The 27964-nt window shown below is 41.2% G+C and overlaps 1 protein-coding gene across 1 annotated transcript in view; it reads right to left on the bottom strand.

Annotated features, from left to right (window-relative positions):
* Nucleotides 1-27527, bottom strand: part of TRHDE (thyrotropin releasing hormone degrading enzyme) — a 283101-nt gene extending 255574 nt beyond the window's left edge. The window contains exons 1-2 of the mRNA XM_067469097.1: nucleotides 26664-27527; nucleotides 12943-13216 (exon numbers count right to left, since the gene is read on the bottom strand). Of these exons, the coding sequence (XP_067325198.1) occupies nucleotides 12943-13216; nucleotides 26664-27454 (1065 nt within the window). The 5' untranslated portion in view covers nucleotides 27455-27527. The remainder of the gene's footprint in view (nucleotides 1-12942; nucleotides 13217-26663) is intronic.
* Nucleotides 27528-27964: the final 437 nt, after the last annotated feature.

Here is a 27964-nt window from a genome sequence, read left to right as displayed (position 1 = left end):
ATACATTTATAGTAATGTGAGTTTCTTTCTTTCTGAACTATGATACTCAACTATGATACTCAACTGAGAAGCATCCTTATGCTCTGCTGATGCTCCAAAAGTTGCATCTGAGAGAACTGTTAACATTCATTCATGTGAGTATTGCTAAAACATGACTGTATAAGAATATCTCTTCTGGAGTCTGAGGATTTCCCCTTCATTTTCCCTGTGCCACTTGCTCTGGATAACTCCATTCTGTAACAAAGCCTTGACAATCTTTCTTCCTTGAAAAGCATCCTCAGGAAGTAGGAAGACTTGAATCAGAGAGCAACAGGAGAGAAGACGTAATCAGCTATTTCTTTGCTAGGGACTTACCAAAACAACTCTTCCCTGTTTCAGTTGCACTTACTCACACAAGAGATTAAAAAGCAATATAAAACAGACCTGAAATTCACCAAGGATAAAAATCAGAGGCCCACAAATGATAAAGACTATTCCCAATAGAAAAAGATCAATGGGAAACACCTAAAGCGACAGAAAATGAAAAATAAGGTTCTCCTCCACTTCTAAACAAGACCAGTTATACTCAAAGTAGGTGACGCAAAGTACTAGAGCATGTTCCATGGGCTTTCCTGGCAGATGTAGTTCCCCACACAAACAATGTGGGTACCAACTTGTGTAGAATTCCAATCTAATTATGATGATAATATGGCAATATTATTATTCCCAGAATTTGGAATAAATAGGGGGTATAGTGTCTAGATCCAGGGAAGTCATGCTACCCCTCTATTCTGCCTTGGTCAGACCACACCTTGAATATTGTGTCCAATTCTTGGCACCACAATTAAAGGGAGATCTTGACAAGCTGGAATGTGTCCAGAGGAGGGCGACTAAAATGATCAAGGGTCTGGAGAACAAGCCCTATGAGGAGCAGCTTAAAGAGCTGGGCATGTTTAGACTGCAGAAGAGAAGGCTCAGGGGAGCCATGATAGCCATGTATAAATATGTGAGGGGAAGGCATAGGGAGGAGAGAGCAAGCTTGTTTTCTGGTGCCCTAGAGACTAGGATGCAGAACAGTGGCTTCAAATTACAGGAAAGGAGATTGTTCCTGAACAACTTCCTATGAGAGTTGTTCAGCAGTGGAACTCTCTGCCCCAGAATGTGATGGATGCTCCTGCTTTGGAGACTTTTAAACAGAGGCTGGATGGCTATCTGTTGGGGGTGCTTTGAATGCAATTTTCCTGCTTCTTGGCAGGGACTGGCCTGGATGGCCCACGAGGTCTCTTCAACTCTATAATTCTATGATTAAATCACTAGTAAGGAGGATTCCATGTAATCATCATTCGTATTAAAAATGCATTACAGTAAAACCCCTTGCATTAATTATATATTGTAAATACATCCAGAGACAGAAAGTGAGTGAGAGAACACACTTCACAGATACCATTGTTATTCAAAACGGTGATCTATCACCATGGCCAGTCTCCCAACTACTGGCTGCCAGTGCCTTGCAAGTTTCTAAAAAAGATAGAAACAACTTAAGCCAATGAACATAAAGTAGCAATCGTTGGAAAATATTAATTATTGGTTCAATACATCACACAGTTTGGGAAGCACTGATCTACAACACCTGCAGAGCAGCACTGATCAGTTTAACCCACATCTTCATAAACTTGTCTTAACATATTCACAGAACAGAATTAAGCAAGTAATTATTACAAGCAGTGCATGATGATATCTTTACCCTAGGCTTTGTTTTTACTGTGCATTTTTATGAGTTTTGATTTAAATGTTTAAAATCAGATTTAAATAACAGATCCAAGTTAAATTAAAACATCATTTTTTAAATTTTATTAATGATTTTACAATACAAAAACAAGCAAAAACAAAAAAAATTATTAACTTCACCTGTCACATATTACCCTTCAACTTCAGCAGTAGAAACCCTACTACTTGTGTACAGGCTTTCCCCAACTTATGAACAAGATAGGTTGTGTAGGTTTGTTTTTAAGTTGAATTTGTATGTAAGTTGGAACAGGTACATTTTTAAGTGTAACTCCAGCCAAAAATATATAATTTTTAGCTTTGGAAAACATAGGGAAGGGCTAAAATCCATATGGTGCTTATTTTGCTCTCCGTGCCCCGTTCAGAAGATTTCACATCACTTGCTGTCCCTGTGAGAATTGCGTTTTGAAAATTTTGGATTGTTGTGGAAAAAAGGATTGGTGATAAAGCTTCTGTGATGACACATTTTCCCCATGATAACTCTTTCAGGAGTGAATTTCCCTTCCTAGAGGTAGATATCTCTCACTTTCTGTTGTCTCATCCCTGTTCTTAACTGTGAGTCATTTGTAAGTCAGGTGTTTGTAACTTAGGGCTGCCTGTATTGCCTTGCCATACCCTTTAGAATTACCCTGGTATCTAAATCATATAGGGAAACTATAGTAGGTGATGAGGATGCAACAGAGGAAGTGGAACAAAGAAGTGCAAACCAACCTTCCACCCAAACAGATTTGTTACTGCAATGATTAATAACTGTTGTTGTATGATGCAAATGTCTGAATAAAGCTACCATAGTGGAGACATGGACAGGATAAATATACATCTGTTGGATCAAGAGCTTTAAATAAAGTATGAGTATATATGTGTGAAAAGCAACAATGCCAAGCACCTCATATTATATCAAAAATGCACAGAGGCATAGAATTATAGAGTTGTAAGGGACCACAAGGACTCTCCAGTTTGACCCCCTGCCATGCAAGAAAATAAAACCAAAACACACACACACACATCCATCCTGATTAAAAACTTCTAAAGGAGAGTCCACCACACCCCATGGCAGCATATTACATATTACTGTCAGACAGCTCATAACTTCAGAATGGTTTTCCTAGTGTGTGGGAAACCATTTACCTATGCATACATGCCATGAAAGGTTCATCAAAAGATTAAAGTATCATTTTTATTTTTCACTTTTAATCATATATGAAGTTAAGGTTAGTTGCACAGAGTTACCAAATTCCACCCTTACAGATATGGGGTAGTTTTTGCAGTTTAGTAAACTTTTTCTGTTTTTATGATACAACCAATTAGAAAATGACATTTATAACCCAAAAACAAAAATTATATTACATAGTTTTATCGCCCTGCCTTAGAGCAGCCTTGCCTACTAGAAAGCAACCAAAGGCAATACAGGACATATTATCTACATGAGTACTAAAAAGCTGGATGGGTGAGAATGATGCATGTGCTCTTCTTACCCTCAACAGTTTCCCTCCACATATACCAATGTTGGAGAATGCTCCAGAGTCTTCCCTAAGTTCTGGAGTAGCCTCATATTGGAACTGGCCCCACTGTTTACACAGCCCTCCCACTTTCCCCCAACTCCACCCCAAGGGAACAGGAAAATGGCACCTACCTTGGTAGTCTTGTCACCAAAGAGCTCCTGGACACCCTTGGGTGCCTTTGTTGACATTTGCAAAGGTGCCAGCATGGCCGAGAGAGGGGAAGAGGGAAGGAGAGGGGAATCTTTGGAGCTCCATTGCTGCTGTAAGAATTGTGACAGGACCACCAAGTTAAGGTTGACCATCCAGCAAGACCAAAATGGTTTAGGTACCATTGGTTGATCAGAGCTCCATCCCACTGCTAAAGAAGGACAGAGGCAGTCATTTTCTAATTGGTTGTATCATAAAAACATAAAAAACATTCCACAAAAGCACCAGGGTTTTTTAAGAATAGAAAGTTGATACTAGATCTTTTCATTCAAAGAGTCATGGTGGTATAGTAGTTGGAACATTGGACTACAAGTAGAGGCAACATTCAAAAACCCGCTCAGCCATGGGAAAGTCACACTCCTGTATCAGCCTCAGAGGCAAAGCCAAACCCTCTTTGAACAAATGGTGCCAAGAAAACTCCATGACAGGTTCTCCTTAGCATTGTAATAAGACAGAAACAATTAGAAGTCACACCATGACAACTCTGCAACCCAAATCCAATCTTTCACCCACTGGTTTCACAAAAGATCTTCCTCCATGCTGAACATGTATATGACAATGAGATGTACTGAAGTAACTATGTCAAAAACAAAGATAGTTTGTACGTCTAGTCAGCAACTTCTACAGAGCAATAATTTTATTCCCTTGGGAGTTATATGTGACCTAGAAGTTTAGTCAAAAAGTGTTCACTACAGCAAAATTTGGTTAAGTAAAGGTGGTTATTAGAAAGCTGGCTTTGTTTCAAAGTGCCAAAGTAAGTTTGTGATTTTTAATGACTTCAGAGCTCACAGGAATAACAAAATGACAGTTATCGGTATCTAGAATTTTTTATTCACCCGCAAAGAATGGTGAATGAATTTATTTATTTACTTATTTAAAACATTTACATTCTGCCCTTCTCACCCTGAAGGGGACTCAAGGCTGAGCACAACATACAAATGGCAAACATTCAATGACAGGACATAAATAGATTATACACATACATAAACATTAAAACCGTTTATCTTGACATTAAAATCCACTGTTTAAAACTGCCCCTGAACTGCATGTTGTAAACTACCTTAGGTTTTGTGAATATGAATTTGAATTATAGAAACATACATACTCTTTTTTGTGTTCATCGTCCATAAAAATGAGTGACTAAATTTGTATTGACAAAAGAACACCAACACAGCATCTATGTGTTATTTATCAGAGGACTCACTGTTACACACGACAGCGCTCAAGTGTAGAATATCTGCAATCAGCTTCAAAATGCAGAATGATAATTGTTGAGCAAATCTGAATACGAAATGAACTAAAAAATATTTAAAGATTCAGACACTCCAGAAATGGAAAAGATGCTAAATTAGCATTTCACTTTCCCTTTTTTTCCTGGAATCCAAAAATCCAAAGCAAAATACTATGAAAAGATAGCAAAAATGCTTTTTACTGTGTTATAATGGCATAACAGTTCAGACTTTTATTATTTTTGTAGAATGCACCAATCTGAAATCTCTGTCTTATTTAACCACTATATTAATATGAAATATATCTTCTATTTGGGTTATTGCTTTTCAATGATAAAGAGATTGGATTCTAAAAAAAAAAAAAAAAAAACACTAATGGGTGAACCCTGGATATGTTTTCAATGGGTCAGGGTCAAACAGATGATAAAAGCAATGCATATTACTTGCTATTAGCACATTATTTTTCTACTGACAATAAACTTACCTCAAAACTATGTGTATCACATTGTTTTGAGATTTGCAAATTAAACCCAGGACTTAATTTGCAATCAGATTTGCAAATTATGCCCAGGATTACATTTCAATTAACACTGACAAAACAAAACACTTACCTTCACTATACTTGAAGGAACTACATGATATGTCAACATTTTTCAACACTTGAAAGAGCACTTGTCTTCAATACAGGCTACATTCACAGTCTAGCTTGAGGCTTACTCCAGCAGGCCAAGTCTGCACTATGAAGAATAGTCTGCCAGTGCACTCCAAGAGGACACACCTTGATCCAGTGTTTCCTTTTGCTGAGGTCACAGTGAAACAAACATCTGCTAGTAGCTGTAGAAAGAAGACTGTCTCAGAAACATTTGTGCTTCAGAGAGTGACTGAACCAAAACTGTATAGTGGGTTGAGTGTTGCATATTGATTCCAAGAGACAAGAATTACAATCCCCATTCAGATAGACATACCCACTGGGTAACATTAGGCAAGTTGTACTCTCACCTTAAAGGAACACAATGGCAAACCTCCTCCAGATAAATCTTGCAGATTTATTTATTTATCGTGTCATCTGCAACCAGAACATTGTATTACATTTCTAACAGAACAAAACAAACAAACAGATAAAAAACCACAAATTTTGCAAACTTGGTAGCTGATTAAATGTCCTTTGACCAGTATCTGGCCACTTGGAGTGCCTCTGGTGTTGCCGCAAGAAGGTCCTCCATCGTGCATGTGGCAGGGCTCAGGTTGCATTGCAGCAGGTGGTCAGTGGTTTGCTCTTCTCCACACTCACATGTCGTGGATTCAGCTTTGTAGCCCCATTTCTTAAGATTGGCTCTGCATCTCGTGGTGCCAGAGCGCAGTCTGTTCAGCGCCTTCCAAGTCACCCAGTCTTCTGTGTGCCCAGGGGGGAGTCTCTCATCTGGTATCACCTACGGATTGAGGTGCTGGGTTTGAGCCTGCCACTTTTGGACTCTCACTTGCTGAGGTGTTCCAGCAAGTGTCTCTGTAGATCTAAGAAAACTATTTCTTGATTTAAGTCATTGACGTGCTGGCTGATACCCAAACAAGGGATGAGCTGGAGATGTCTCTGCCTTGGTCCTTTCACTATTGGCTGCAACTTCCCGGCGGATGTCAGGTGGTGCAATACCGGCTAAGCAGTGTAATTTCTCCATTGGTGTAGGGTGCAGACACCCTGTGATAATGCGGCATGTCTCATTAAGAGCCACATCCACTGTTTTAGTGTGGTGAGATGTGTTCCACACTGGGCATGCGTACTCAGCAGCAGAGTAGCATAGCGCAAGGGCAGATGTCTTCACTTCTTGCAGATGAAACTGAATGTCATTGTCACCCACTAGATTTCCATGAATAAATGGGAATTATAATCCTGGGTTTATAACTCAACACAGTATGTCATGTTCTATCACTGGCCTCTTCTACATACTCCAGAGCAATGTTGCCCAAGCTCTGGACTTCCAGCTCTTCTGAACTCCAGAATCCCTGATTACTGGCCAAGGCCAATGAAGTTTCTGGAAGTTGAAGTCCAAAACACCTAGAGGACTAGAGTTTGGAAATCACTGCCTAAGAGAAAGGTGTAGGTTTGCAACAGGTCAGGTTCAACTTGAAGGCACAACAGAGAGGTGAAGGATTATTCATAGGTTCCTAGAACAGCATCCCAAAAAGTTAGCACTCTACCAAAACAATTCTCTGCAGCATAAAAGGATTAGGAGAGGACCAAGGAACAGATCTCTTCTCCTACCTGGCGAATGTAGAAGATTTGCTGTATTATTATATAACCTGTGTCAGCATACAGGAGGCTTGATGAACGCGAACTATCAAAAATGCCAGTCAGCACCATGATTTCTTTCTGTCCGCATTATCCAGATCTTGAAAGTGTTATTTCCAGACTACAACTCCAAAGACTTTCCAGTATACATTGCCAATGGCCACACGAGTGAAAAGATTCTTGCAATTGCATGAAAAAAAATCTAACTGCCCTGTTCTTAAGCCTTTTCCTCTACAAAAATGTCAAGGCCCTTCTAAACTGCCATATAATCCAGAATATGAAGGCAGATTATCTACATTATCTGCTTTAAACTGGACTATCTGAGTCTACACTGCCAGATAAACCAGTTCAAAGCAGATAATCTGTATTTTATACAGCTGTGAAGGGGCCTCAAAGTGAAGAGAGGAAATTCACCTAAACTGTCCCAAAATGTTGCTGTCCATGGTCCTGAATGAAAGAGTCTTGCATTGCATTCAGGGAAACAACTTTAGTGGATATAAGATCTAATTTTCCCTCATTCAGATCAGTTCATGATGGGTGCATCTGGTAAGGTTCATTTCTTTGTTTATCTGTAATCTTCTATGTGATAGATAGATAGATAGATAGACAGATAGATAGATAGATAGATTCAAGTCAGCAAGGCATCTACAAAACCTTTCTGATTCTCCTCTTAGGCTATCTGGATCAAGTTAAATCTGTAAGGCTGTGTAAAATGGCGATGGCCTTTTTTAAAAATTCAATTGGCCTCCACAATTTAACTAGTTGGAGGCAGAAGGGTTTTTAAAATTTTGTTTTAACATATAGTTTAAGTCACCTTAGGTATCATATTGGAAGAAAAATGAGGAACAAAACAAACAAGATTTGTTGTGATGCAGAGTCTGAACATTATTGTGTTTTGATGAATTTTAACTGTGACATTGTTTTAATGTTTGTATATTTTTAGATTTTAAGTTATATTGAAATGCTTTTAATGTAAGCCTCTTTGAGTCTCCTTGTGAAGAGAAAAAGTGGGGTATAAATAAACATAATAATAATAACAACAACAACCACAGCAACAACATAACAATATCCCAAACCCACAAAAGATTTGGCATTGGTGTAATTTATTGGCCATCAAAATAAACAAGATATATCATGCAAGCTTTTAAAGCTTCTTTATAAGACAAGACATGTTTAAAATCATACAGGAAAATTACAATGTCAGAGTCAAGGCCTACATTTTGTATTATATGGTGTTTATGTTGTAGTTCGGTTGGTTTGGAAAAACTTCACTGCAAGCAGAGGCCATTCTGCATGACTTTATCAATTATTATATAGTTAGCCCTCTACCTTTGTGGATTTGACTTTTGCAGATTTGATTATTCACAGATTTAATTAAAATATTCTCCCTAGGAATCTCTAATCCTCCAGTGAGACTCTATGGTCAACTTATGCAAGAAGTTGATCAAAGACTCACATTGGAAGACGGAAAGATTCTTGAGTGAAGATCTCTCTAAAAGTCTCTAGGTCTTTCAGTACAATGCTGGGGAAGTTAACCTGACAGACAAGTTGAAGAAGTAGATATTCCCAGACAGGTATTTTCTCAGGTTAAAAAATAGCAATTGCATTATTTTTGGGTTTTTGGAGTTTTTTATTTCACTTTTGTGGTGATTCTGTGTCTCTAAGCCCAGTGAATGTGGAGGGATGACTGCAGTTCCTTAACATAAGGCACCCATTTCCCTAAACCAATCCTTCTTCACAAATTAAAACAGTAAATATAAATTCACATAATTGTAGCTGAAACTGCTTAGAATTAGCCGAATACTAACATCTGGAAGCCTACAACCATTCCCCTAGCACAGTGGTTCTCAACCTTCCTAATGCTGCGACCCCTTAATACAGTTCCTCGTGTTGTGGTGACCCCCAACCATAATTTCTTTTGTTGCTACTTCACAACTGTAATTTTGCTATTGTTATTAATTGTAATGTAAATATCTGATATGCAGGAGGTATTTTCATTCACTGGATGAAATTTGTCACAAATATCCAATACGCCCATATTTGAATACTGGTGGAGTTGGGGCGGGGGGGGGGTGATTTTGTCATTTGGGAACTGTAGTTGCTGGGATTTATAGTTAACCTAAAACCAAAGAGCATTCTGAACTCTACCAACAATCGAACTGAACCAAACTTGGAACATAGAACTCCTGTGAAAATACCAGAAGGGTTTGGTGGGCACTGACCTTGAGTTTTGGAGTTGCATTTCACCTACATCCAAAGAGCACTGTGGACTCATACAATGATGGATCTGGACCAAACTTGACATGAATACTCAATATACCCAAATGTGAACACTGGTGGAGTCTGTGGAAAACAGACCTTGACATTTGGGAGTTGTAGTTCCTAGGATTTATAGTTCACCAACAATCAAAGAGCATTCTGAACTTCACCAATGATAGAATTGGGCCATGCAAAACCTCCTTTCCACACAAAACCCCCATGACCAACAGAAAATATGGTGTTTTCTGATGGTCTTTGGCAACCCCTCTGACACCCCCTCATGACTCCCCCCCCCCCTGCGGTCCTGACCCCCAAGTAGAGAAGCATGAGCCTAGCAGACTGATACCCTGGCCTATTGAAGAATATGCACAACTGACCGCACTATACTGTATTACTTATGGTGCCAACAGTAAATGGCAGCTCTCCATCCAAACAAATGCTTGTTAACTCTAGAAGCAACTCTGTTCATTCCTTCCCTCAAAATATGTATGTGCAGTTGTAACGAGAATTGCAGTACTTACATGTGGGCTTTCCAAAGAACAGTTGCACCTAAGTGTTTTGTTTTATACCAACTTTTATGAGCCAAAGACCATTAAGGTTAGCCTTGTTAATCTACAATATTTTTATAATACCATCACAAATTAATGTGCTTGTGCATGATTGCTCTTTACTTCACGGGGTTTGGGGACTATTCAAGTGCAAGTCATCTGCTCTTATTCTGATTCAGATCCAAGAGACACTCTGTTAGACCAAGCAGCAGGAATGTTTGATCTCTAGAGCAATTAGAAGATTTTTTTTTCCCTGACCACTTAAGGACTGCACAGCCATTACAAGTTTGATGTTGTTAAAATTAACCACAGATCTTTTAAAAGAGGAGATGTATCAAACTGAGACCACAGAATTGTTTTAGCACTACCATTGAACATATCATCAAATGGCGTATTTTTAGATAATGTTCAGTCATTCTACAACATAGCTGTATGGAAACTAGTTAAGTAAAGTGCCATATTCTGCAGTCATATCTCAAAGTGTAGCACCCAGTCCTACAGATTTCAGTACAATACAATAAAGAGGATTATCGCCCTGTTGTTACCATCTTTGTCCAGCAACTGGATTTCTGAGAAACAATTCCAACATGCTCTTTGCTCAGTGTGAAGAGAGAATTGGATGACAACTACCAGAAACTGCAGTAGCCACTGAAGTTTCTGGTAGTTGTCATCCAATTCTCTGTAAACACATTTACCAGGGATTATGTATGACTAAATATGGTAAAACTATGTTCTAACAATAGCACTGCTGATATCCTGACAATTCACTTTCAAATAGTAGCTGTGACACTGAAGGCACAAGACAAGGATTAAAGAGTCTGCTTATTTAAACAACTGGATATTTTTCATATATAATAATATAAGAAGGGATTGTTTCCATTTCTCAGGCTCAACATGCAGTTCTATTTCTAACACAAATCTATCCATGTTATGTGGATTAAGCCTGGTGTGAAGGAACATTTTTCTTTCACATCCAACAGAAATGTGAATTGGCAGGAAAGTGTGAGTGTGTTTCTAAATCGTCTATTCAGCTGGCAGAATCTCTGGTACATATTTTGGCTTCTTATATGACTCTGCACATGGTATTTGTGAATAAAATAAAACATCCATATTTTCCCCAATCTACAGAACAACTCTTCCATGTTTCTCAATAAGCAAATGTCATATCACAGGATAGCTGGATTTTCTTCAATACGGAGAAAAAAGTGCAGTGAGAAAGCAACACTTGCAAACTATCTTATAAAGGAGATAGATGGTTTTCCACAGCCTTGTATAAGTAGCCAGCATGCAATTGCAAAGCCTCTCGCCAATAATGCATGCAGTTACATCTAAGAATAGTCTCATAAATCAGTAACTAAATAGGACCAAAGAGAGAATGGCAGGAATATGTAAACATTTAGAACCTTGTTCTGAGAAAGAAATACTAGTAACTGATACTTTTAAGCCAGTGATTCATATAGCAAAACTTTGTTTGCCAATAGATTCCAGCAACATCTACAGCATATAGTCATATATAAGTATAGAAATCTAAAATTTAAAAATCTACCCAAAAAACCCTACATCAAGTTATCCATAAGCTAATTAAGTATTCACCTCAACAGCTATCAAAAAGGAGTTATTCCCATCTCCAAGTGGAATAGTGAAAGGCAAGAGCTTAGTCCATCCATCCTGAAAGAACTGAAAAGAAGCACCTACTGCCTCTGTTCTCTCCATCATGGCATCAGTTCTGGTCTTTTTGAATTCCTAGTGGGAAAAAGTTAGCAGCGGCAGCAACCAAGGCCTGCTGGGCTACTGAGGCAGTGCTGGTGGTTTCCCGTCTCCACAGAATGACCCCTTTCCACAGAACTTGACCATGGGTCTTATCAAAATCCGTAATTTTCTCTCCAAAACATGCCCTCAAATTATACATGAGATTGAGTTATATGTGGGTATATATTGTATTCTGCCCCTACTGATCTAATGTTATATGTTAACACAACCACAGCCTTTTTGAAGGTAATGGGCACTGCACATATACCAAAAGTAATATTTTCAGAGAGGAAAAGCTGACTTTTAATATTTACTTATTTCATATATTTATATCCTGTCCTTCTCACCCTTGGTTGTGGGGGGGGGGGGGGGGGGAGAGAGACTCAGGGTGGCAAACATTAGATGCCAAACACAACAATTAAAACAAATAGTTAAAACATCAATTATAAAAAGATCCATTTAAAATTACACAAATCCAAATCACAATCCAAGGTCTGTCCATTTTCAGTCACATAAGTCATATAGATTATCATTTTGGCAAACAGATTTTCTGCTTTCACATAACAAAACTAGGTGAACATAGTACAGACCTGAATGGCACAGCTTTTTGAAAATTTAAGGCAAAATTCATCATTTGCATCTTTCTGGACCCTACTACATTCTATACTACTTTTATATAAATATGCTTTATAGCCTGAGGTTTTAGTATCATCACAAAGAAGAGGATTGATATCCACAAAAGCTTATGCTAAAATAAAAACACTTAGTATGTTGATGGCTTTCATAGCCAGAATCACTGGGTTGCTGTAAGTTTTTCGGGCTGTATGGCCATGTTCCAGAAGCATTCCCTTCTGATGTTTCGCCTGCATCTATGGCAGGCATCCTCAAAGGTTGTGAGGTCTGCTGGAAACTAGGAAAATGGGGTTTCCAACAGACCTCACAACCTCTGAGGATGCCCGCAATACATGCAGGCATAACTTCAGGAGAGAATGCTTCTGGAACATGGCCATACAGCCCGAAAAACTTACAGCAACCCAAAACCACTTAGTCTTAAAAGCACTGTACATTCCTTTTCCTTCCTTCTTCCTTTTTATGATGCAAGAGACTAACGTGACTACTTCTTGAAAACTACTGAATTGTAATCAAAGTAATGATACATCAAGGAGACAGGTAAATCTGATGTTTTCTCCAGTTTTACCATTGTAGATTCACCAGAAAGTAAGACTCAACTCTAAGTGTAATGTCTTGGTCTTGTCTATATGCACATAATGTTTGCAGTCTCAACACACAGCAAAAGAGAAAAACCGTGACAGCTAAAAATGCAAGTATTTTAACATGACCTAGGAAACAAGTTTTCTCTAGCGAGAAATGTATAATTGGAGCACTTCAAAAATACTTACCACAACACCATTCTTTGTCATAGTCTCACGGTACGTGAAATTGCAAACTGCCCAGGCTAGGTAATATGTGGACATGAGAGGAGTCTGTGAAAAGTGATCCGTAACCCATCCATCTTCTTCAAAAACAGAAGTTTCCACAGGCATATTGGACAAAGATAAATAGGTTGCTTGGTGTTTGATGCTGATTTTGAATGTGGCCTTGTAGATGGGCTCATCAAAGCAAGGAAAAGCTTTTCTGGCATGAGTAGGAGAAAACTGCGTAACTGCAAGGAACCTGGAAAGAAGGAATGACTGGTTTTATTCAGAACTTGATGGACATATGTCACTAAAATATTGCATTTTTTAAAATTTGGTGCAACACATAAATCAATGTCACCATGAAGCATCCTGAGCATTTTGCTATTATTGTTCTGGGCTAAGTTCATTTTTTTTTCTAATTTTGTATGTGGTACTACACTTGTGAATTGGCATAACATACAAGTCGGCATTCTGCTAACACAAATGCTTGAGAGGGAACACCAGAATTAAATAAATTAAGCCTCTAGCATTGTACCACATGAGTATGAATGTTTGATTTAGTCCTAGTGATAATTTTTATATATTTATCTTTACATTTATGGCCACCAACATAGGTTTCAAAAACACTGAGGAGCAACTGAAGAAAATATAACAGCTAACAAAGTATTAACCCCTGTAAACATTTTCAAAAACAAATAACCATTGCTTACTATTATATCAATGATTTAATTACCCCTGAGAAAATGTCTAGGGCCTCTGGCACTGACAATGTACTGGCTTCTTTGGGCACTACAATGTTTTCCCACTTAAGAATACTCGGGAGAGTCATTATTTCCAACTGTTGATGATGCTTGTTAAGTCTGAATGATATTTAAATGCTTTGGCATTCCAAGCACCTATCCTTAAGCAACCGACTAATATAGCAAAATTTAAGTCATAAACTAGAAGCCAATTTTGCCTCTAACGGTAATTATTTTCTGATATTTTGCTCATATAATTTCTAGGTTTCATAAAATAAACATTGTTAAAGTCAATTATGCAAACTGCATAACATTATTGGCCCTGTTAACACATAATGCTAAACCTAAGCCTCAGACTCCCCCTTCTTTATCCTCCATCCCACACCATGGAGGAGGGGAAGATGATTTCTACTTTTGAATAAACTGCAGCTTACATCTGCACTTCTACCAGGTGCCCTTAAATACCAGAGAACTCTGTAAATCGTGCTTTAGTGCTTTATAAATCACTTCTGAATTATTTTTTTAAGACACAACTTCGGAAACAAAAACCTGGTAAAGTTGCCTCCCCAATTAACTTCTACAGTTACCCTTTTAAAACAATTGGCGGAGGGAGGGCATGGGGTAAATGTAAATAAATACAAACACATCATGCAGACTACACTCTGCACATATGCAAACACTGCGCATTGAACTCATCAAAACAGATTTTTAAATGTGGATTTTGACATCCATTTTTAGATAGGAAAATTGTTTGACATTTTTACTTTTCAGCCAAAAATATATTTGATCCAAGGTAAACGTATAGGTTTCCCCTGACATTAAGTCTAATTGTGTCTGACTCTGAGTGGTGCTCATCTCAATTTCTATGCCAAAGAGCTGGCGTTGTCCAAAGACAACCAATGGAGGAGAAAGAGGAGCCTTCAGCCAAAGTTGAGGAGAAGAAAGAGAAGAGTGGGGACAAGAAGAAGGCCATGAAACCAGAACCATAAATGAAGGAGAAGAGCGAAGACAACCAGAAGAAGGCCTCCAAACCAATGGAGAAGAAGTCTTCAACCAAAGTTGAGATGAAAGAAGACAATCAGAGAGCCTAAAGAAGACAACCGTAAGAGCCTAAAGACATGGCTATTTGAGAAGGCATTTAACTGAGTGCTACATTAACTGGTAACGACAACTGGAACGGAATATGGTTTACGAGATTGGTTATGATTCTACGATAAGACGGAGCGGATCATTTAGTGTAATTATATTATTGTGTATTAGTGATATTGCTTTATTGTAAATTGTTTTTATATGTTGTACACCGCCGTGAGTCGCCCTAGGGCTGAGAACGGCGGTCAACAAATGCAGCAAATAAATAAATAAATAAATAAACCAGAAGATAACCATGTAGTCATGTGGCCAGCATGACTGCATGGAGCGCTGTTACCTTCCTGCAAGAGCAGTACCTATTGATCTACTCACTTTTGCATGTTTTCAAACTGCTAGGTTGGCCTAACAGCAGGAGCTCACCCCTCTCCCCGAATTCAAACTGGTCAGCAAGTTCAGCAGTTCAGCGGTTTAACCCGCTATGCCACCAGGGGACCCTTATTTGATCTACCACTCTTTTTAAAAGACCTGTTACAGAAATCAGAATTTCAACTAAAAATCAAAACTAGAACATTTGTGGGACAGTATGAATACACAAGGGAATTCCTGTCACCATAGTTTCTCATCCTCTTAAACGCTTCCTTCATAATCCTGTTTAGCTTTTCTCTATGTTGCTTGCTGACTCCCAGCATCATTCACAACACATTTTATTAATATAAAAGACCACAGCTAGTGGGTAGTAAGGTTTAGAATAAACAAAGCTATCATATGTATTGTGCTGTGGAGCTCACACAGTACATCCCAACTTTGGAAAATTATTTATTAGAGCAGTGGAGTAGATATCCATCAGTGCGACTGCAAAGTATGTTTCCCTAAAAGTAAAATTCTATACTCAATAGAAAGCCCCAATGAACTAAAACTGACTTAAATCATTTTGTATACAGGATTGCAGCCTTCATTACTATAATATTAGACTTTCCAGCGCACACATTAAATGATGACAGAATTACATCATCAATGTGTAATTACAGGAATGAAAGCCTTATAAATTGACTTCTTTGCATACAGATGACAGTAATTTGAAGCTATTTTAATTCCACTCTTCTATTAAAAAGGTAGGCATGTTTCCTCAACACTTTGTCTGTTTTGACACTTCAGAAACTGTAATAATGAAAAAAGTAAGAGACGCTGTCTCGCTCTAAGGAATTGTTTATTCTAGCACATGCAAAGCTGCCTAGTCAACCATACCAGATCAATTCATGATTATTAGGACAATCTGCACAGGGTGCTCATTAATATTGTAATACTGTCAATACATTTCACAGTGCGTAATTAAAACTCATTTTTACTGAAAACTTCCCAGTTTATTTTTTTCAATTGAAGATGAAGTGATCTGAGAGGCAAAATTAGCATAGCCATAGTACAACAAAGTTTGAGAGAGATTTATTTTGCCTGCACAGTCAAAAGGTGAATCCTGCTCTGCTTAGAAAGAAAGTACAGTAGAGTCCTGCTTATCCAACATAAATGGGCTGGCTGTCATTGGATAAGCGACAATGTTGGATAATAAGAAGGGATTAAGGAAAAATCTATTGAACATCAAATTACACCATGATTTTAGAAATTAACCACCAAATCAACAGAAAAAGCAGTTCAATACATGGTAACATTATGTAGTAATTATTGTATTTACAAATTTAGCACCCAAACATCACAATATATTGAAACAACTGTAGATCCAGGTGGAAGGCAGACTGCGTTGGATAATACAGGACATTCGATGAGCAAAGGCTGGATAAGCGAGACTCTACTGTACTTCAACATACAAGAAAAACTTAGTAAAAAAACACCAAACAATGTCTGGGAAGGCTGTAAAAAATAACAATACTCTTAAACTGGATTATACAAAATAAGCTGAATACATTTCAGATCTACTGTATTGTTTAGCCAAACATAAAGGCATCAAAAGGCTTAAGTAAAGTTTTCCCTGAAGTGAAAAGTAATTATCTATAACATGTACTGCAACTGTTACATGGATTGCCACAGGATCCCAAAAACATCTGAAAAGACTAACGATCATTATGCAAATTAGGTATGTTAACAAATGATTTTATGTTTGCACTTTGATTACTAATTTTCTTAATAATCTCATAATCCCATGGAAACAGTGAATTAATTTTAGCTTTTTGGACGATGTTGCTGAGATGTAGGGATGGGTGCTAGGCAGGTAAATTGGGATTTACACTCCTTGGTGATTTGAAATAAAGTGGTAGGGATTTCTCACTTCCAGTTGTCTAACTACAGAATCTTAAAAAATTGCACCCAAAATGAAGCTGATTTTGTGTGAAAGCTCTTGTCATCTTGAATCTGGTTACTAATCACCAATTTCTGGACTGAACAGGCGCTCAGAGGTACTCTATTCTTTCATTATAACATATGCTCACCTGCCCGAGCCAGTAGTTTTGTATCTGGCTCAGACTGGTGGTCCTCTGGATTCTAGTAAAAAACAAAGAGGCTTTTGAAAACCTGAGGATCTGCTCATACTGTATTAAAATGCCACATTTTCTGGATCGGAGCATTCACTTAAACTTCTAACAATTCAGATAAGGGAATATGAAACTGACTTCTAATCCATTGTGGGATATATTTTAAAATATTTACTCTTCGGCCAAACAAAGAACAAAGTGCTTGATTCTCACTATGTATAATTATTACCTATTGATCAGTTGGCTTAAATAAAGCCATGCCAATTTAAAGTAGTTCAAATTTTTGTTCAATGCAATCATTTCATTCACATACCTACCCACTAAATTCCACTTGCCCTTAGTATTAGAGCTCAGGAAGGTACACAAGGAAAAGTTAATTGCCTGTGAACAATGGTGCTATGAGTACAAATTGACATATGCAGGTTAAATAGTCCTTCATACAGAAATCCAAAACCCTTCAAAATACTTTAAAATCTGAGATTGTCCTCATGGGCAAATGAGAAAGTGACACCTTTGCTTTCTGACGGTCCAGTGTATCTTAAAAAATGTTGTGCACAAAAATACATTAAGGCTGTGAGTTTTGTGTTGTGCACAAAATTACATTAAGGCTGTCTGGCCATGGTTCAGAAGCATTCTCTCCTGACGTTTCGCCCACATCTATGGCAGGCATCCTCAGAGTTTGAGGGGTCTGTTGGAATTAGGCAAGTGAGGTGTATATATCTATAGAATGCCCAGGGTGAAAGAAAGAACTCTTGTCCTCTTGAGGCAAATGTGAGTGTTGCAAATGACCTTGATTAGCGTTTAATTGCCTTACAACTTCAAAGCCAGGCTGGTTGCTGCCTGGGAGAATCCTTTGTTGGGAGGTGTTAGCTGGCCCTGGTTGATTCTTGTCTAGAATTCCCTGCTTTTTGAGTGTTGCTCTTATTTTACTGTCCTGATTTTAGAGTTTTTTTAAATACATTAAAAAACATTTTAAATATGTTAAGGCTATTTGTGCATTAGGTTTTTTTCATGTCAGGGGCGAAATGAGAAACTGAGAGAATTGGCCATCTGCAATGATGTTGCCCAGAGGACGCCTGGATGGTTTGATGTTTTACCATCCTTGTGGGAGGATTCTCTCAAGTCCCCGCATAGGGAGCTGGAGCTGACAGGGGGAGCTCCAGCCAGATCCATGCTCCTGCCAGATTCGAACCTCTGACCTGTCGGTCTTCAGTCCTGCCGGCACAAGGGTTTAACCCATTGCACCACCGGTGTCTCCTGTGTATTAGGTGTATATGTAACATAAATCAAGTCTGTCTTTAGACATATACATAATGGCATATCTCCAAGATATCCCATTATGTATATGCTTCACAACACTTCACAAAGTTTCAAAAAGTTGCTACTGAAAATCATTCCTCCAGGATGACATTCTACTGAATCAGCGGGGCTTCCTTTGAACATGTATACATGGGAATATACTCTTAATGTAATAAAAAGATTCAGTAACTGTAACTGAGCTCCACAGATAAGTCCATTAGACAAATTCAAATGCGCAATGCATTGCAGAAGACTGTTTAACATCTACGACAACCATTACAGGTGCAAAGAAGGCATGTTGCCGTGATTGAGCTGAAGCAGTTTCTTGTTTCTTTTAACTGTCTGGATAGCAATCACTCAAATAAACCTTCTGCTCAGCAGGGGCTCTCAAAGACATGATGACGTTTACAGAATAAGATTCTGTAGCTGAGTTTTCAATGGCAAGCAGTTTAAAATATATATTCACTCAAGATCTCTGCTAACAAAGCGATCAAGAAGCCAGTCTTCCTTTCTTTAAATCACAGCTTAGCCGTTAATGTTTGATTTACTGCATGAATGAGACGCTAAAACCTGATCTCACGCAGACTTCTGCAAATGGTCTGAAGCTCAGGCAGAAGAAACAGAGTCAACTTTGTTAGTCAAATGCAACCAGTCTGCAGAGAGATAAGAAGAGATCACACAAAATCCCTGCTGTTGTAAAAAAAACCTCAAAGTGTGTGCATTTCACTTCCATCTGTAGGAAAAGTATGAATCAGATCAGGATGGTAATATTAGTATATTTACCTTTGCTCTTATTGAGCTACTTGTAGTAGTTAGAGATCAGACATGGATTTCCATCTCACATCTGTCAAGACAGATGTTATGAATTACAGTTACAAACAAGATGTGGTTTGTTCTTAAGTTGAATCTGTATGTAAGTCAGAACAGACTTACAAAAAGAAATTTCAGCCATATATATATATATGTCCCCGGTGGCACAGCGGGTAAAATGGCTGAGCTGCTGAACTTACTGACCGAAAGGTTGGTAATTCTAATCCAGGGAGTAGGGTGAGCTTCTGCTGTTAGCCCCAGCTTCTGCAAAACCTAGCAGTTCGAAAACATGCAAATGTGAGTAGATCAATAGGCACCGCTCTGGGGGGAAGGTAATGACACCCCATGCCAGGGGTCCTCAAACTTTTTAAACAGAGGGACAGGTCACAGTCCTTCAAACTGCTGGAGGGCCAGATTATAATTTGAAAAAAACATGAATGAATTCCTTTGCACACTGCACATATCTTATTCATAGTGCAAAAAAAACTTAAAACAATACAATAATTAAAATGAAGAGCAATTTTAACAAATATAAATTTATTAGTATTTCAGTGGGAAGTGTGGGCCTGCTTTTGGGCTGATGAGATAGAACTGTTGTTGTTGTTGTGTGCTTATGAGTCGTTATAGACTTAGGCTGACCCTGAGTGAGGGCCGGTAAATGATCTTGGAGGGCCGCATCCAGCCCCCGGGCCTTAGTTTAAGGACCCCTGCCCCATGCAGCCATGCTGGCCACATGACCTTACAGGCATCTATGGACAATTCCAGCTTTTCAGTTTGGAAATCGAGATGAACATGACCCCCCAGAGTCGGACTTAATGTCAGGGGAAAAACTTTACCTTTTCTATAAGCAAGCTTTGGATAGCATAGGGAAGGATTAACACCCCAGTTTGTAAGTCAGAACAGCTAAATTTTATAAGTGTAACTCTAGCCAATATATATTAACTTTGGATAGCACAGGGAAGGATTAAAGCCCCTGTGGTGTTTGTTTTGCTGTCTGTGCTTCTGTTCAAAAGATTTCACCTCACTTTCAGTCCCTGTGAGAATTGGATTTTGAAAAATTTGGCTTGTAGTGGAACTAACAATTAGTGATAAAGCTTCAGTGGAGACACCTTTTTCCCACGAATCTACTCTTTCAGGGGAAGATTTGTCTCACTTTCTGTTGTCTCATCCCAGTAATTAACTATGAGTCATTTGTGTGTTGAATGTTTGTAACTCAGGATCTGTATGTATATATTTTCAAATATAAACCATATACCCTCAAATATAAATGCAGCGTGCTGAACATAAATAAAAGTGTCCAAATTCTACTTCAGTTGAGTATGAAGGCAAACCTCACATTGCCACTTCTGGAGAAATTATTCACAGTGTGAAAAGGTTACTTTTGCGACAATAATCCAGCATGGCTATAAGGATAGCATCTGGCACTTATTTTATTCCAATGTTTACAGCCCAGCCATGTTGCCAGTAATTTACCACCATGGTTAGAGGCTCACAGCTTGATTGAGTCTGAGTTGATTTTTTTTATATGTGAATGTGTTTTATTTTATTGTATTTTATATTGTATTCATGTTTATGTTTGTTTTTAGGCACTTTGTGCTGTCTGTAAGCCACCCGAATGCCTTCGGGGAGATGGTGGTGGGATATAAGAATAAAATTATTATTATTATTATTATTATTATTATTATTATTATTATTATTATTATTATTTTACTGACACAAAAACACAGTATGTCACAGCAAATTATATATATATATATATATATATATATATATATATATATGCTGGATTTTGTATCACAAAATCACAAATCGAACACTTCCCAAGCGTATTATTATTATTATTATTATTATTATTATTATTATTAGAGGTCTAGAGGCTCTAACTACTTCATCACACTAGAGAATGAATCCACTTTAAATCCCGATGTGGCATCCTGCAGAATTCTGGAGTTTGTAATTTAGTGAGGCTGTTAAAGGCTCCTCCCTAAACTACAAACCCCAGAATTCTGCAGGAGGCAGAAACCGGATTTTAAGTGGATTCATTCTCTAGTGTGATGAGGATTCATTCTATAGTGTGATGATAAGATTCCCTCTTTTTTTCTGTCCTGGGTACTCTAGGGATGGACTGTGTTTGTTTGAAAGGGACAGCTTGCTTTGGCCAGTCCTGCCAATAGTGCTTATCCTGAATCTCCCCTCCACACGCACACACACACACATTGTTTTATGCTCATGTTTACTTTGCAAACATAGTTCTCTTGGAACCTCCCTACATGCAGCTACATCACAACATGAAATTTGCTCTCAAGTTGTCAATACTTTGAATGAAATGCTCTTGAATCATGTTCTCCTGGTAAAGTGTACCCTTGAAATAGCTCAGCTAGCCTCCTCTGCTGGAAGTTGCATTTACAGCGTCTCACTAAAAACTTTATCTTTACCTTTCTCGAAATGATTCCTTTTTCATCTTCTGCTGATTTCAACAGAAGATGGGAAAGGTGTCTGTTCAAAGATCTGTTCCTAGAACACTCTCCAACCTGCACAGTTGTGTGTGTGAATGTGGAAAGGGTGCGTTACAGCTAGTTGAACCAAGTATTTTACAGATTTCAATATACGTAAACTTCAACCTTTCACAGTATCACACCTGATTTGGTCCATGGTATGGCCAATTAAGATTATGGGTTATGAAGAAGTTCAAAGGGAATGCACCTTTCTATGTTTATACAGGTGACTCCAACAGGTGAGTCCAAAAGCCATGCTGACATGTGTATGCACAAGGTAAACTGCCCTCATAGCAGGCAACATTTATTTAAAGCAAGGACTGTCCCTTTCTTCCTAGGGCTGTTACATGTTGTGTTATATTGATCCTCTAGGCATTCATTCTGTTCTCACTTTGCTTGAAGTTCCTACTAAATAATGCAATGTAAATATAATAAGGTGAGGACCCCAGCGAGAAAGGCTGTTGGTACAAAATAATCAAGTGGCAAGCCCTGTTAGAATTTCTATATGATGCTCACGTCTCAAAGAGACCTTCCACCTTCACCATGTGTCAGAATTAAAGCATCTTAAAGGGTAGAAGTGTCAGAAACAAGAGCTACAACATTAAAAGAGTCCATAATGTCGCTTCATTATTTTGCTCTCCTTGCTCAGGACTGCAAGGTCCTAGCTTCCCACCTCTGTCTATCTGACACTCTTTTGGTAGGATTTTTAAAAGTGTTAAGACTGAGAAAAGCAACAGGAATGGAATGGATTCCTGACTTGTGTTTCAGACCTTATTCTAATTGTGCACTTCTATGGTGGGAAGAAGCTTGAAAGAACCTGCAGGTGGAAACTTTTGCAAAAGTTTGGGTCAACTGGCTTTCACTTCAGGTGCTGCTGAAATGAAAAGAAAAAGCAAGACCTATATGTGCTTTCCCTTCAAAAAAGAAGACAGAGAAGGGTGGCAGGAATGACAGGCTGAGATAATGGCTGCAAGAAGGTGGAAAGATCAACCAACAGTGACCATTTCATGCAGTTTCAAAAGTGGTTTCGCTGTGTAAATGGTTACAGAGAAAAATACTGGAACCAGTTTGAGGCCCAGATGGTGCTGACACCAACCACAGGGCACTGATGCACATGAAGAGCTTTCTTTCATGCATTTTTGTGGGAGCGTGTGGTCTGGCCACCACAGGATGAAGCTAGCTTCAAATTGAATTAAATGGTGAGTGGAGACGAGGCCTGAGACACTGGAGAAGCTAGGAGTTTAAATGCAAAAGAGGATGAAGAAGCCGAGGACAAAGAAGAGAAAGACCAACACAGGTTGTTGGACTGGATGAGGAGGCACTCAAACAAACTTCTAAAAAAACTGAAAATAAGTGTCTCTGCTGACTCTGTTGAAGTGGCAGATCAAATAGATGGACATGAACCAAGCCTCCATGACTAAGAGAACCTCAGGTCAGGGTCTTGTACATGACAAAAACGAAACAGAAGTTGGGTTTCTGTGAGTTTTCCGGGCTGTATGGCCATGTTCCAGAAGCATTCTCTCCTGAATGTTTCTGGAACATGGCCGTACAACCCAGAAAACTCACAGCAACCCAGTGATTCTGCCCATGAAAGCCTTCAACACATAAAGCAGAAGTTATTATTATGATAGGAGTTTGGCTGCAAGCCAAGGGGCAAATGGGGCAACCTAATTCCTCCCAGCAGAGAGGGGGGGGAGTGGCAGAAGGAGAGGCAAGAGAAGGGAAAGAGGGGGCAGGATATGAATGTGGAAGATGGTGGAGAAACCATGCAGGCAAAAGAGGAAGCAGCAGCACAGGTTTTTGGCCCGGGTCAGGAGGAACTCAAAGAAACTACTGAAAACAGTGTCTGTGATGATTCTGCTGAACTGGCAGATCAAATGGAAGGACCTGAACTTTTGCTAGGAGAACCTGATGCCAGGATCTTCGTGGATGTTACAAAGAACAAACAGAAGTTATCATAGGGGTGTGGCTGGAGATCAGTGGGCAAACAGGGAAGCCTAATTCCTCCCAGCAGAGAGAGAGAGAGGAAAGAGGCAGGAGGAGAGCCAAGAGAAGGTAAAGAGGGGGCAGGATATGAATGTGGAAGATGGTGGAGAAACCAAGCAGGCAAAAGAGGAAGAAGCACAGATTGCTGGCCTAGATACGGCAGAACTCAACCAAACTACTGAAAACAGTGTCTGCACTGACTGCTGAACTGGCAGATCAAACAGCAGGGCCTGAACTTTGGCGAGGAGAACCTTGTGCCAGGATCTTCTTGTACTTTACAAAGAACAGAAGTTATCATAGGAGTATGGCTGGGGGTCAGTGGGCAAACGGGGTAGACTAATTCCTCCCAGCAAGGGAGGGGGAGTGGCAGGAGGAGAGCCAAGAGAAGGGAAAAGGGGATAGGACATGGATGTGGAAGATGGTGGAGAAACCAAGGAAGCAAAAGAGGAAGCAGCTGCATAGGTTGTTGGTCTGGATCAGGAGGAACTCAAACCACTGAAAACCCTAAAAATAAGTATCTGTGCTGACTCTGCTGAAGTGGCAGATCAAACAGAAGGACATGAACCAAGCCTCCACAACTAAGAAAACCTCAGGTCAGAAACAGAAGTTGTTGAAGTTGTTGTTACTCCTATTGGAGTTTGGCTGCAAGTTGGACTAAAAACAGTATCTGTGCCTACTCTGCTGAAGTGGCAGATCAAACAGAAGGACATGAACTTTGGCTAGGAGAACCTGGTGCCAGGATCTTCTTGTATGTCACAAAGAATAAACAGAAATTATGATAGGAGTTTGGCTGGAGGTCAGTGGGCAAATGGGGAAGGCTAATTCCTCCCAGCAGCAGAGAGAGAGAGAGAGAATGAGAGAGAAAGGTAAGTGGCAGGAGGTGAGCCAAGAGAAGGGAAAGAGGGGGCAGGATATGGATGTGGAAGATGGTGGAGAAATCAAGGAGGCAGAAGAGGAAGTAGCAGCACAAGTTGTTGGCCTGGAACAGGAGGAACTCAAACAAACTACTGAAAACCCTGAAAATAAGTGTCTGTGCTGACTTTGCTGCAGTGGCAGATCAAATAGAAGGACATGGACCAAGCCTCCACAACTAAGAAAACCACCGGTCAGAAACAGAAGTTGTTGAAATTGTTATTATAATTATTGAAGTTTGGCTGCAAGTCAGAGAGAGGTAAGTGGCAGGAAGAGAGCCAAGAGAAGGGAAAGATGGAGTAGGATGTGGATGTGGATGATGGTGACAAAACCAAGGAGGCAAAATAGGAAGCAGCAGCACAGGTTGTTGGCTGGGATCAGGAGGAACTCAAACAAACTCCTGAAAACAGTGTCCATGCTGACTCTGTTGAACTGACAGATCAAACAGAAGGATGTGAACCAAGCCTCCACGACTAAGAGAACCACAGGTCAGAAACAGAAGTTGTTGAAGTTGTTGTTATAGGAGTTTGGCTGCAGGTCACAGAGAAGGCAGATCAAACAAAAGGACATGAACTTTGGCTGGGAGAACCTGGTGCCAGGATCTTCTTGTGTGTTACAAAGAACAAACAAAAGTTATGATAGGAGTGTGGCTGGAGGTCAGTGGGTAAACGGGGCTGCCTGATTCCTCCCAGTAGAGAGAGAGAGAGAGAGGAAAGTGGCAGGAGGAGAGCTAAGAGAAGGGAAAGAGGGAACAGGATACGAATGTGGAAGATGGTGGAGAAACCAAGGAGGCAAAAGAGGAAGCAGCAGCACAGGTTGTTGGCCCGGATCAGGAGAAACTCAACCAAACTATTGAAAACAGTTTCTGCACTGACTCTGCTGAACTGGCAGATCAAACAGCAGGACCTGAACTTTGGCAAGGAGAACCTTGTGCCAGGATCTTCTTGTACTTTACAAAGAACAGAAGTTATCATAGGAGTATGGCTGGGGGTCAGTGGGCAAACGGGGCAGACTCATTCCTCCCAGCAGAGGGGGGGGGGGGGAGCGACAGGAAGAGACCCCAGAGAAAGGAAAGAGGCAGCAGGGTATAAACATGGAAAATGGTGGAGAAACCAAAGAGGCAGAAGAGGAAGAATCAAAACAGGTAGTTGGCTTGGATCAGGAGGAACTCAAACAAACTACTGAGAAGGGTGTCTCTGCTGACTCTGCTGAACTGGCAGATCAAAAGATAGACATGAATGAATTGCTTTGAGTTTTCCCAGCTGTATGGCCATATTCCTGAAGCATTCTCTCCTGACATTTCACCCATGTCTATGACAGGCATCCTCAGAGGTTGAAGGACGTGACCTTTGGCTAGGAGACCCTAGTGCCAGAAGAAGATATGAGAGGAGTGTGGCTGGAGGTCAGTGGGCAAAAGGGGTAAGCTAATTCCTCCCAGCGGCCGGGGGGGGGGGGGGGGAGGGGGAGTCGCAGAAGTAGAGCCAAGGGAAAGGAAAGAGAGAGCAGGTTATGGAAAATGTCAACCAAGCAGGCCGAAGAAGAAGCAGCAGCACAGGTTGTTAGCCCAGATCAGGAGGAACACAAACAAACTACTGAAAAGTGTGTCTGTGCTGACTCTGCTGAACTAGCAGATCAAACAGTTGGACATAAATGAATGCTGTGAGTTTTCCGAGCTGTATGGCCATGTTCCCGAAGCATTCTCTCCTGAAGTTTCGCCCACATTTATGACAGGCATCCTCAGAGATTGAAGGACATGAACTTGGAGACCCTGGTGCCAGAAGAAGTTATGACAGGAGCGTGGCTGGAGGTCAGTGGGCAAAGGGGGCAGGCTAATTCCTCCCACGGGAGGGAAAGTGGGTGGGTGGGTGGGTGGGTGGCGGGCGGTGGCCTACCTTCTCTCTCCGTAGAGGACGTAGGAGCTGCGGAAGAAGCCGAGCAGCTCGTTCTCGATGGGCGCGTGGAAGAGGATCTTGAGGTTGTAGCTGCGCTGGGCCTCGAGGCTGCGGTTGAGGACGAGGACGAAAACCTGGGTCTGCGGGTAGAGGAAGAAGCCGGCCACGGCGAGGGCTCCGGCCAGGCGGTCCTCGGCCAGGCGGGCGGCCTCGACGCGGAGCCGGTGGGCGTGGAGCACCACGTAGCGGGTGGCGCGGAGGCACTCCACCTGCACGTTGACCTCGCCGCTGAAGGTGAAGTTCTCCAAGAAGACGCTCAGCATCAGGTTGTAGTGGAGCGGGCGCAGGTGGCCCGGCAGGCGGGGCAGGGTCCAGGGCGCCGGCCGCTCGCCCTCCTCCTCCGCCTCCGCCCCCGCCTCCGCCGGGGCCGAGTCCCCTCCGTCCGCTCCGGGGGAAAGCTCCCCGGGGAGGTGCGGCTGGTTGAGGCGGGCTCCGGCCGGAGGGGCGCTCCCATTGCCCGCCCGCCCCGCAGCCGCCACCGCCGGGTCCCCCGCTCCTGCGCCGCACTCCTCGATGCGGACGCTGAGCAGGACGGCGATCATGGTGACCACCAGCAGGGCCAGGATGGAGACCGCGAAGCCCAGCACCAGGCGCTTGTGGACCGTGATGTGCCGCTCCGTGGTGCGGGGCCGCGCCGCCGCCGCGTCCGCCCACTGGCCCGAGAGAGCGCGCCCGCCGCCCGCCCGCCGCCCAGCGCCAACGCCGCCCGGAGACTCCTCGTCCTCCTCCATCCCCGGCCTCCGCCCGCCGCCGCCGCCGCCGCCGAGGGAAAGAGACGCGCTGCAAGGAGGCAGCCCTCGCCGCTGACCCCGAGGCCGCTCCCGCGCCCCGCCACAGCCAGCGAGGCACCAGGGGCAGCGGCGCACGGGGAAGGAGGCGGCAGCAAGGCGGGAAAAAGAAAGGGAAAAGAGAAGAAGCAGAGCCGCGCTCGGGAATCAGGAGGAGGAGGAGAAGACTCCTCGCCTCGCCTCTGCTCCCTTTTCTCCTTCTTCTTCTTCTTCTCCTTCCTCCTCCTCCTCCTCTTCTTCTTCTTCTTTCTGCCGCAGCCGCTGCGGGTGTCCCTTCGCCGGAGTCCCTAAGAGCGGCCCCGGAGGCCGGAGGAAGGCTCCGCGCGCCCCATGTGGGAGGGGGGCGGGGAAGGGGCGGGGCTTAGCCCGCCCAGGGAACGCCCCCCGCCTCTCCGCCTCCGCCGCCGCTACTCTTGCTTTCGGGCGCAACTTGGGCGCCGCTCGGGGCTCCTC

This window comes from Anolis sagrei, chromosome 5, assembly GCF_037176765.1.
Source record: "Anolis sagrei isolate rAnoSag1 chromosome 5, rAnoSag1.mat, whole genome shotgun sequence".
NCBI classification, from domain to species: domain Eukaryota; kingdom Metazoa; phylum Chordata; class Lepidosauria; order Squamata; family Dactyloidae; genus Anolis; species Anolis sagrei.
This window is presented reverse-complemented; position numbering and strand designations above follow the sequence as displayed.